The sequence below is a fragment of the Mastomys coucha genome, unplaced genomic scaffold (genome assembly GCF_008632895.1).
Source record: "Mastomys coucha isolate ucsf_1 unplaced genomic scaffold, UCSF_Mcou_1 pScaffold16, whole genome shotgun sequence".
Classification (NCBI taxonomy): Eukaryota; Metazoa; Chordata; class Mammalia; order Rodentia; family Muridae; genus Mastomys; species Mastomys coucha.
In genome coordinates, this window is record NW_022196898.1 from 36,314,349 (window position 1) to 36,325,103 (window position 10,755).

At 45.5% G+C, this 10,755-nt stretch overlaps 1 protein-coding gene across 1 annotated transcript in view; it reads left to right on the forward strand.

The window, feature by feature from the left end:
• The window catches only part of LOC116093084 (Fc receptor-like protein 1), a 15,659-nt gene extending 5,182 nt beyond the window's left edge, over positions 1-10,477 (forward strand). Inside the window, exons 3-10 of the mRNA XM_031374265.1 lie at positions 2,806-3,093; positions 3,266-3,544; positions 3,856-3,984; positions 4,943-4,967; positions 7,721-7,803; positions 7,965-8,036; positions 8,784-8,815; positions 9,923-10,477. Coding sequence (XP_031230125.1) covers positions 2,806-3,093; positions 3,266-3,544; positions 3,856-3,984; positions 4,943-4,967; positions 7,721-7,803; positions 7,965-8,036; positions 8,784-8,815; positions 9,923-9,991 — 977 coding nt within the window. The 3' untranslated portion in view covers positions 9,992-10,477. The remainder of the gene's footprint in view (positions 1-2,805; positions 3,094-3,265; positions 3,545-3,855; positions 3,985-4,942; positions 4,968-7,720; positions 7,804-7,964; positions 8,037-8,783; positions 8,816-9,922) is intronic.
• The last annotated feature ends 278 nt before the right edge of the window (positions 10,478-10,755 follow it).

Genomic DNA, 10,755 nt, shown 5'->3' on the forward strand with positions numbered 1-10,755 from the left:
ATTTCTCTGCTCTATAGGAGCATGCTTGACTCCATTTTGGGACTTAGTTAAAAATTTTTATTCTACAAGTCTAGGGGTAGCTTGTCACTCAAATCAGCACATGAGGCACATGGATGGCTGAGCAGCCATGCCTGTCCTGTCCCAGCCTGGGTGAGCTTTTCTGGAGCCATCTCAGCACTGGGAGGGAAATACGGTCACATAAAGATGGAAAAGATAAAAGACAGCATCAGAGATTTATATTAGAAGGAGTCCGTTCTCCTTTGGGGACTCCAGGCCCGGCTGTGCTAGTCAGTGGGGGATGCACTGCCAATGGCTGAGAAGACGAAGGCAGAGCCACAGAGCTGTTGTCAGTCAGTCCCCAGCCACATGCAAAACCAACAGGACTGCTGCCTCCTGCTATTCTTAGCTCTACTCTGTAGTTATAGCTGTGCTCTCGCGCTCTCTCTCTCTTTCTCTTTCTCTTTCTCTTCCTCCCTCCCTCCTTCCTCCCTTCTACTCCCTTTCATTTCTCTCTTCCCCTCCCCCCTCTCTAGCTCTCTTTCTCTCTATATCTATATCTGTTCCTTCTCTCTCGATCTTTCCTTCTCTCTGCTATATGCAAATTTAATTGATTTTCTTGCCACAAGAGATTTTCCACTATGAAGCATATGTAAATCTACCATGCATGAATTGATCTCTTGCTCACAAACTATTAACCACAAAGTTAAAAAGGATTGGGGGGTAGAGAGATGGCTTGGTGAGTAAGAGCACTGAGTGCTCTCCCAGAGGTCCTGAGTTCAATTCCCAGCAAGGACATAGTGGCTCACAACTATCTGTAATGAGATCCGATGCCCTCTTGTGTCTGAAGACAGCTACAGTGTGCTCATATACATAAAATAAATAAATAAATAAATCCTTTAAAAGAATCCATTAAAAAAAATGATTGTCTGGTGCACCCAGCAACACAGGATCAGAGATCCCCATGATCAGAGGGAACAGAAGGATCTGATCTTCTGGGTCCATCATTGATATCCAAATTTAAGTCATGCCTGTGTTAATGCTATAATGTGTCTTTAGTTTGGTTTCTCCTTTACCTCCAAGGCCAGGCACTCAATCATAACCTAAACAGAAATACAAACCCACATCCAGGACAAGAAAATAGTTGCTTTACATGTTTCTATGGAAGTCCTTGATGCCCGAGAATTGTCTGACAGTTAGGCGTGTCTGCCTTCTTGCTCCTTGTTAGGCTGGCCCAGTCAGAAGAGAGGGTTGCAGGTGCCTGGCCCCATCCTTTGCCTGCTCAGTTTCAAATGCTGGGAAGTTGTAAGTCCTCTGGGGATCACAGACGTCTACTGAGAGAAAATGCAGGGTAGTCCATACACGAGCAGATGCTAACTGTAGGTGTAACTGGTGTCTAAAAGGATTCTACAAAAAGTGTTCTTGTAGGAAGGGCCTGAGGTTGTACACACTGGACTAGGTAGGACTCCCCAGGGACCCACAGGACTCAGTATTTTCATCTGGCGAATATTTTCATTCCTAACAGAGAAACTATTAAAGTCTCCCAAATTGAGAGGTTCTCAGGGTTAAGCAAATGCCCAAAGAGACTGTGGCATTCATGGGCTGATGGGACCGTGAGGAGACTGAGGAAAGTGGAGCCCCGAGAGCACAGAGCATGCATCCCTATGGCTTAAGGCATGTGTTAAACTTTCATTTTATCCCATGCACTCTTCAGAGGTTTGTATAGAAGTTCTGAGTCAAAGGACCTGGACTGCATGGGTGATGGGTTCAGGGCATTTCCACACAAGTGTGCCCCCGTTTCTCCATCAAGAACTGCTACAGGAGGCTCAGAGAAGAGGCAAGAGAGAATCGAGCCCCTCTATATAGCTTCCATATTTTCTGACTCCCCCAGGTCCCCTGTTGTGCCTTTAAACGTGATGCTGTATGTCTGAGATGTCAGGGAAAGGGGAACCTTTGTTCTAAATGGTTTATAAAAAATAAAAATAAAAGAGGTGGGCTGAGTATTATTAGCTCAATGATAGAGCACATGCCTAGCATATAGAAGGCTCCACTGCTTTGATTCTTGGTATTGCCAAAATAAAGGAGGAGGATGAAGAGGAGGAGGAGAATGACAACAACAGGAAGAGGAGGAAGGGAAGGAAGGAGAGAGGGAGGGAGAGAGGGAGGGAAGAAGAGAGGGAGGGAAGAAGAGAGGGAGGGAAGGAGAAGGAGAAAGGAGAGAGGCAGAGACAGTTTATACCATATCTTGTGACAGTCTTCAATATATCTACAGTGGCATAACTTTAAAAATTATGCCAGAAATTTTAAAAATTAAGATAATGAGATCTAAGCCACAGGTAAAGATTGCCTTCTGGAAGCTGATCCCAACACACAGGGTTAGGCTATACCAAAAGGATCAGGGCAGGTTCACAGCAAAAGGAAACTCGTGCCTATGAGGGAGGTTGTAGGAGAGTTGTAGGTCCTACAGGCTGAGAACTCAAAAGTCTAATCATGAGTACTGCCCCGGAGTTTGTGTTCATGTCCTATCTCTAGATCCATGACTTAGCACTGTGCTGAGTAGACACTATGTCATCGTAGGGTGGGAGATGGCATCACCTACTTAACATTAGTGGTATAATGCTTTTCTTACCCTGAGACTATCAACCCAACCTAAGATGATTTCAATCCAACAGAACACCAGCCCCTACTTAAGCTGTAAGAATCACTGACTTAGCCAGTAGCCGTAGCTCTCAGGACCATCACAACTACTCCTTCTCTCTGAAACCCTGCCCGCTCAGAGTCCTCCTCAGTATCCTGTGTCTCCCACAGGAATTCCTGTCTCTGATGTGAGCTTGAAGACACAACCCTCAGGAGGATGGGTGATGGAGGGAAACAAGCTGGTCCTCATCTGCTCTGTTGCTAGTGCCACTGGAAATATAACTTACCTCTGGTACAGAGGGGCCCTGGGTTTCAATCTGGAAACAAAGACACTGCCTTCACTCACAGCAGAGTTTGAGATCAGTGACATGAAGCAAAGCGATGCTGATCAATATTACTGTGCGGCTAACAATGGCGATGGCCCCATTCCCAGTGAGCTGGTGAACATCCACGTCAAAGGTTCGTAACACACACAATTACCACACGTCAGCCACAAGCCTCATCTAAGCCCCACACTCCCCGAGCTGCCTTTAGGGCACTCAGCTGGGTTGAGACCTCCAGAGGACAGGCAGAAAACACGGGCCTGTCACACTATCACGGAACCTTTCTCTAATTGTCTACTGTTGATTAGTTCCAGTGTCTCGCCCTGTCCTTACATTTGGGGACTCTGGAACCCAGGCTGTGCTGGGGGACCTGGTGGAGCTTCACTGTAAGGCCCTGAGAGGCTCACCCCCAATCTTCTACCAGTTTTATCATGAGAGCATCGTTCTGGGGAACAGCTCAGCCCCGTCTGGAGGAGGAGCATCCTTCAACTTCTCCCTGACTGCAGAACATTCTGGAAACTTCTCCTGTGAGGCCAGCAATGGCCAGGGTGCCCAACGAAGTGAGGTGGTGGCTCTCAACTTAACAGGTATCTGTCAGGCTTTGGGACTCTCAAGGTCAGTGTCTCTCCCCCAGCATCCTGGGAGAGCTTTGGGATTTCCAGGGGTTGTTGTCAGGGGCGGGACTTCTGCACATGATGCTGTCAGAGGTAATGTACACGAGAGGTATGGAGAATGGTGTTTGAATGTCTATCCTCTTTCATAAGTGTAAGAAGCAGAAGTTCTCTAGATAAATAAGGATGCCCCTCCCCACTCATGAGGAGCAGCCCTTGAACATAATTGACACCCGAGATGTCTGTTCTCCAAACCCAATCCCTTCCTAACAGTAGTTTGTGCGCAGGTCTCTCCTTAGCGCCCACTGAGAATGGAATCAGCCATCTCTCCTCAGGACTTACTAAGTGGCTGCTTGGCTGTCTTGGCCCCATCACAGTGACCCTAATATTTTGCTACTGGCTCAAGAAAAAAATAGGTTAGTAACTGAATATATTATATTTTGCTACTATAACCCTTCCCCCTGAAACAGATTGCACTTGTGGGACACGGCCTGCGGGGTGAAGTGCATACCCTAGCTGCCTTGTCTGTGGGTCTCCTTACAAACGTTCACAGTCTGTTGAAGCGCCATTTTAGCAAAGTTACTTATGTCTTCATATTTCACCAGCTGATATCTTTTTCTTCTGTGATTCAACTTTTACATAAAAATGTAACTATTTCTTAAATTAAGTCAGCAACCAGGGAAGAGGCACACTTGGCTGCTTACCCCAGCCCAGGCCGGCCCTGACGTCAGTGCAGCAGTCTTACCCAAGGGCGCTGTCACATGCTTTTTCTTCTCCCTGGAATACAATTCACATTCCTACAGGTTCTGACCATTCCTGGATCTTTCCCATTTTTGGGGTGAAACATTACTTTCCCCCTCCTGGAGGTCTCACTTGATAATATAGCCAATGATTGCTCTCTAGTTTGAATTTTAAGTTGTTTACCTTCTCCATTTATCCCAACCCATAATTTAATATCTACTTATGTCTAACCTATTCCCTACTGAGCAAGGTGAAGGTATGTCAGTCAGAGACTGTGAGCAGCTATCATTTGAATTCCACGCCTTTCTAACATCTGTGGACTCCTTGCCTCATCCCATCTGTAACTTGACCATGTCCGCATCTGGTTGAGACTCTAGGCAGGATAGGATTTATCAGGGTGCTTACAAAATTAAAAGCAAAGCATGCAATGGGTCCAAAATCCTGTTTCTGGTACTTATGGGCTTTGGGAAGTTGACTTAACGCCTCTGGACCTGAATTACTTTAATTGTGACATGAAGAAAGATCCTATAAGTGCCTCCTGGGGACATAGTGATACCCAAACTGAGCAGCACCAAGGCAGGAGGGCAATGAAAGAGCCCCACTGACACATGCTCTCACTTTTCTGCCTTGCAGGAAGACAGTCAGAAGATGTACTCAGGTAAGGGCTTTCTCCTAGGGGATGATGATGGCAAAAATCTACTTTGTAAATTTTTGTTGTTGTTGTTTTTGTTTTTCGAGACAGGGTTTCTCTCTGTAGCCCTGGCTGTCCTGGAACTCAGAAACTCTGTAGACCAGGCTGGCCTCGAACCCAGAAATTCTCCTGCCTCTGCCTCCCAAGTGCTGGGATTAAAGGTGTGCACCACCACTGCCCAGCCTAAAAATTATTTTTTGAGAGTGTAATATGTCAATTCTTTTCCTCCCTCCAAATACTTTCGTTTACCCTTCCCTGCTCTTTTTCAAATTCATGGCCTCTTTTTTTCTGTTGCTATCACACACACACACACACACACACACACACACACACACACATTTCTAAACCTAAGCACCACCTGCTCAGTCTGTATATTGCCTGTGTTCTTGTTTCCAAGGCTGACCATTTGGTATTGGATAACAGATGGGTGTCTCTTCTCTGAGGAATATGTCTCTCCTGCTCTCAGCCTTCCTTAGTTGCCTAGAGCTCCTTGTGTACAGACTTTCCCCCCTGCCCACTTTACTATGTCTATTTTTATCATTTTTGTTTAGAAAGTCATGTTGGTGAGACTTTAAGGCAGTAGCTTCTGACATGACTGGGAGACACAGTCTTGCAGCAAACTTCGGACACTCGGGCTCTTACTGTCTTTCCTCCCCCTCTTCCGCGACGTTCCCTGAGCCTTTGGTATGGAAGCGTTTTGTAGATGTATACACTGGGAATAGACTTCACAACTGTGCATTTTGATTGGTCGAGGCTTCTGTAGTGGTCTCTGTTTGTTGCAGAGAAGTTTCCTTGATGAGGAGTGAGGACTACACTTATCTGTGGGTGTAAGGACAAATATTTAAGATGTAGTTAGAAATCATGCTGGTTTAGTAAACTGGTGGTTTGTACGGTCTCCTCTAATGATGATGACATCATTAGCCCTGAGTGCAAGTAGCCACTACTGCACCCTTAGGGGGTCATGCCACACTGGTGGTTGTTGTGTTCATAGGCATCATAGCTGAGCAGGTCTGTTGGTTGCTTCTCTTCTCATGAACTTGCATGGTGCCTTCGGATACCATGAAAACTTACTTTTAAAACCTTGATGTCCTCCCTCTTGAGCTGCCACAACTAAAACTCACTGCTGAGTTTCCCCTGTTGGCAACTTTGAGCATCAATTTGCCATTTCTGGTTTACTAAGCGCTTTAAGCCATTTATCCATGCTCTCTATGGCTTCCTTCCCAACACCTCTGCGGTTTTCTTTGGTTTCTTTTGGTCTTGTCACTGGTTTATTCATGCAGACAGCCTGCTTACAGCAGAGAGCTTTGAGTAAGTAGAAAAGACCCTGAGATTCTAGAGTATGTTAGGCCAGGTAAGTTGTATGAGCTGTGTATCTCTGAAATGTAGTTCAGACAGTAAGAAACACACAGGCTCCCAATTTAGTTTGAGTACCTTCCGCATCAACAATAAACACTTGCTCCATATCCCGGTGGTGTAGAGTATGTGCGGCCATTTTCTTTTGCTCCTTCCTCGAGTTGCTTACTCTGGTCAACTATCCATTTTAACTGAGATGACTCATTATTTCTTTACTTAATATCCTGCACCGTTCTAATGGACTAGGAGTTAAACTCCCTGATAAGGAAACAGATAAGGAGAGGGATCATGACTAAGTAATGAAGAAGGTGAATTTCTAAGATGCTGGCTTCTTTGATACCCTCCTGACCTGAGACAACAGCCTGGCAGCTTAAAACAAGGCCTTGTGGGATTTTCCTCCTTCCAATATTACCCTGATGATAGACTGACTCAGCAAGTTCAAGATCTTTCTTTTGTAAAAAATATTTATTTATTTGTATGTGTATAGGTCTTTTGCCTGTTTTGCCTGTGTATCATGTATGTGCATTGTCCATGGAGGAGGGTGGGGGATCCCCTAGGACTGGATTTACATATGGTTGTGAGCTAAGCTGCCATGTAGGTGCTAGGAATTGAACCCAGGTCCTTTTGATGAATAGTCAGTGCTCTTAGCTGCTGAGCCACCTCTCCAGCTTCCAAGTTCAAGATCTTCTTATCAGGACACATTTACACAACATCTGGGGACCAATCAGCCACTCAGTCTTTTTTCAACTGATCAGCCCCAGATTAGGGGAGGAAGATCCTTCAATGACTTAGAAATAACAACAACAACAACAACAACAACAACAAAACAGCCCTCAAAGAGAAGTTGGCCTTCATTAGAAATAACAACAACAACAACAAAACAGCCCTCAAAGAGAAGTTGGCCTTCAGCTTCTCAAGACCGGCTATCCCCTCGCTTTGCTGAGGGTCTTCCTCTGTGTGCTTGCTGCTGTATGTGTGTTTCCTCAGCCTTAGTAAAAGGCCCCTCTTCCACTGCTGCTTCTGTCTTCTGCCACCCGCCGTGGCATGGTCACAATTTCTCCACTGTTACCTTTTGCCTACAGGACTCTTCCTGCCTTTGAGTTCTTTTATTAGCAGAGAAAATGAATACGATCCACATCCCTATATGGTAACAGCTAGATGCGTGGGTGAGATCAGAGAATGAGTGAGCAAAGCACCCCTTTCCTTGTGGGACATGTGCGGCACCACAGAACCCTATTCCACCCATGAGTGAGGATTCTGCTTAGACCGCAGAGCTCTACCTTCCAACTGACCCTTTCCTTCACACTTTAAAATCTCAGATGATCACGCCCGGGACATCTGGGATGCCCTGTGTTTTGTGTTTGCAGGAGTCCTCCTCAGACTGTGCTCCAAGAATCCACCTACCGCAACTCTCCCGGCCCAAGGCAGCCAGAGCCCCTGTATGAGAATGGTAAGGCTTCCCACTGATCTGAGCCAACACAGCACAAGCTGGAGGGGAGGCTCTACAGGATGTTGTCTGCTTGCCAAAGTCAATTCTGCTGTGACCGTGTGGGGGTCAGTGGAAGAACAGGAGGAAAGAATTGTGCCAATACAACTCTTTTCTTGTTTCAGTGAACGTTGTAAGTGGCGACCAAGTTTACTCTCTGGTGTACCACACTCAGCAGGAGCTAGAACCAGCAACGGGTGAGATGTGGAATGGGAAGAATTTTTCTCTGACTCTTGTCTGTCCCAGAACCCAGAGGACAATCAGTAGCTCCGCTCTGGAGCATGGCATCATTTGTCCTTAGGGCTGACTGTAGTTAATTGAAAACTGACCCTTGTTTTGGAAGCTTTGTCAGTAGAGCCCGGTGCTGTTGTTAGGATAGCCAAGGGCATGGTTCAATTCACATGGTCTGTTTTTAATGGCAACCCAAAGATGCCGTCTGCCGTCTTAGCGCCCTGCTTCACCAGAGCTACAACTCTTGTCCCACCCTACATGTGGCAGGCCCTAACCAGGAGAGAGGTACTGAAGTGTCTCCAGGGGAAAAAGGGCCCGCTTGCCCACCGGCCCCAGGCTGCCCGTTCTTCTGTGGATACTAAGACAATTGCTCATGTGATAGAAAGGAGGGTAGGAAATACTCCTGGAGATCAGTCTAGATAACAGGCAGAAGAATTGACCTTAATTAACAGGAGGTTGTTACCTTTTGCCTGCAGGATTCTTCCTGCCTTTGAGTTCTTTTACTAGCAGAGAAAATGAATACGACCCAAATCCCTACATGGTAACAGCTAGATGCGTGGGTGAGAGAATGAGTGAGCAAAACACCCCATTCCTTGTGGGACATGTGCGGCACCACATGGAGCCCTATTCCACCCATGAGTGAGGGTTCTGCTTAGACTGCAGAGCTGTACCTTTCCTGAATGGAATCTCACTGCTTACTTGTCCCTCCACAGCTCAGCAAGTGAAGACACACTGGGCAAGTGAGGTAAGCAGTCGTCATTGTCCTCTTGGCTTCTGTTTCCTCTTGGAGACTGTCCCCATAGCCCTCACAGTATAGCTGCTTAGGAAAGGACACATATCAATATCCTTTATCTGCCAGCACAGATAGCTTTAATAATAAAGATATAAAATAAATACAACAATATCAAAATAAATATAACAAGCTATAACAATAAAGATATAAAAAACAAATAAAATATCTAGAATCAAATAAAACATAAAGAATCATTGCATGAGGGAATTTTGGAGGCTTATGGGTACATTTCCCTGAGCAATGTGCTGATGTGTAGTTCAATCGTGTTTATACTTATGTTGAAGTTCCATTTATTTGAAAATCTTTATCCTAAAATACTGTTGAGCTGGGCTGTCATCAGCTAGTGCTTTATGGCTAGCAATATGAAAGGAACTAAATACTGACTAAAACCTCAGTAATGATTTGTATTATGAAAAAGTCCTAATTTGTAACTCCTGGAAAATTCAAGATATCCATGGAGAGAGAGAGAGAGAAAGAGAGAGAGAGAGAGAGAGAGAGAGAGAGAGAGAGAGCAACAGTTAAGAGCCTTACTGCTCTTATAAAAGACCAGAATTCAGTTCTCAGCACCTACATCAGGCAGCTCACAACCAGCCATATCTCCAGCTTCAGGGGATCCAATGGCTTCTTCTGCTCCCCATGGCACCTGCACTCATGTGCACATAACTCACATATAAACACGCACATACATGTACAATTTTTAAAAAAAAATTCTAAAGGTCATCTGTGACGCCACAAAGGAACTTTCTGAAAAGTGTGGGCATACTGGCTTTGCTGCACCAAGCAGGACTCAAGTCCTCCGTGGACTCTGGGAGCACACTCAGTTCAATTCATTCTGACATCTTTGAACAATGACTGCCCACAGAATTGCTCAGCAGAAGCACCTCTGGAATGTTCCAGAGTCACAGGCTCTTTTGACATGCTGGCAGAAGGCCATAGGACTTCTAAGAGGCTCCTCTTTTAAAGTGTTGTGTGTGCACAAGACAAAATGCAGATGGGCTGACTGGGCAGAGGCCCAGTGGAAGACTTGCCCCTCTGTCTTCTCTTCTTTGGTCCTTTCAGGTCTCCTCTGGAATCTATTCTAAGCCAAGGGTAAACACTGCATATGTGGACTACGAAGACTCTATGTAGAATTAGGTAAATAGCAACGGTAGAGTGCTACAAACAAGCCCAAGGCCTGACACGGCCTCCAAGGACACCGGGGCCAGGGATAGTTTGCCAACACACCTTCCCCACAACGCTGCCATTCATTAGACGGGTCCTTCACCTACCTTGTGTGAAGTTGGAGCAAGTCCTGTAGAAACCACCCAGGAAAACCAACTTAGATGGAGAAGCCAGGCGTATTTGCATCTCGTTGCTGCTGCCCATTCATGTTGGGGCATGATGGATTGCATGTGAACTTTTATTACAAGAGGAAAATGGTGTGATGAAAGCCACTGAGGTCATACAGCACAGAGATACTGAGACTCAGAGAGCGCAAAGCTGAGATCAGTGGCTTTACTGTGGAGACAGAGCCATGCTTCCTCTGTGCCCACGTCCTAAAATACCCGGCAGTATTTTTGATACTTTTGAGTCACCAGCATCAATTTAGAATTAAAACACAGTTGCATAAAAATGTACTGTGGCTACACTTAATTTTTAGCGACGTGTTTTATGTGTATAGACTAGGCTAAACCCTCTTGGGTTTCTCTGTATAGCCCTGGCTATCCTGGAACTCACTCTGTAGACCAGGCTGGCCTTGAACGCTTGGGTTTATAATAGTCTTTGAAAGGTTCACCAAGTTCTAAGTTTTGAACTTGATGCAACATTCAGACTAAGCTTTACAAATTTATGAATACAGTGTTTACTCTTGAATTGTCAACCTTTTGAAAACATGCTCGTCTTGCTTGAAGTAT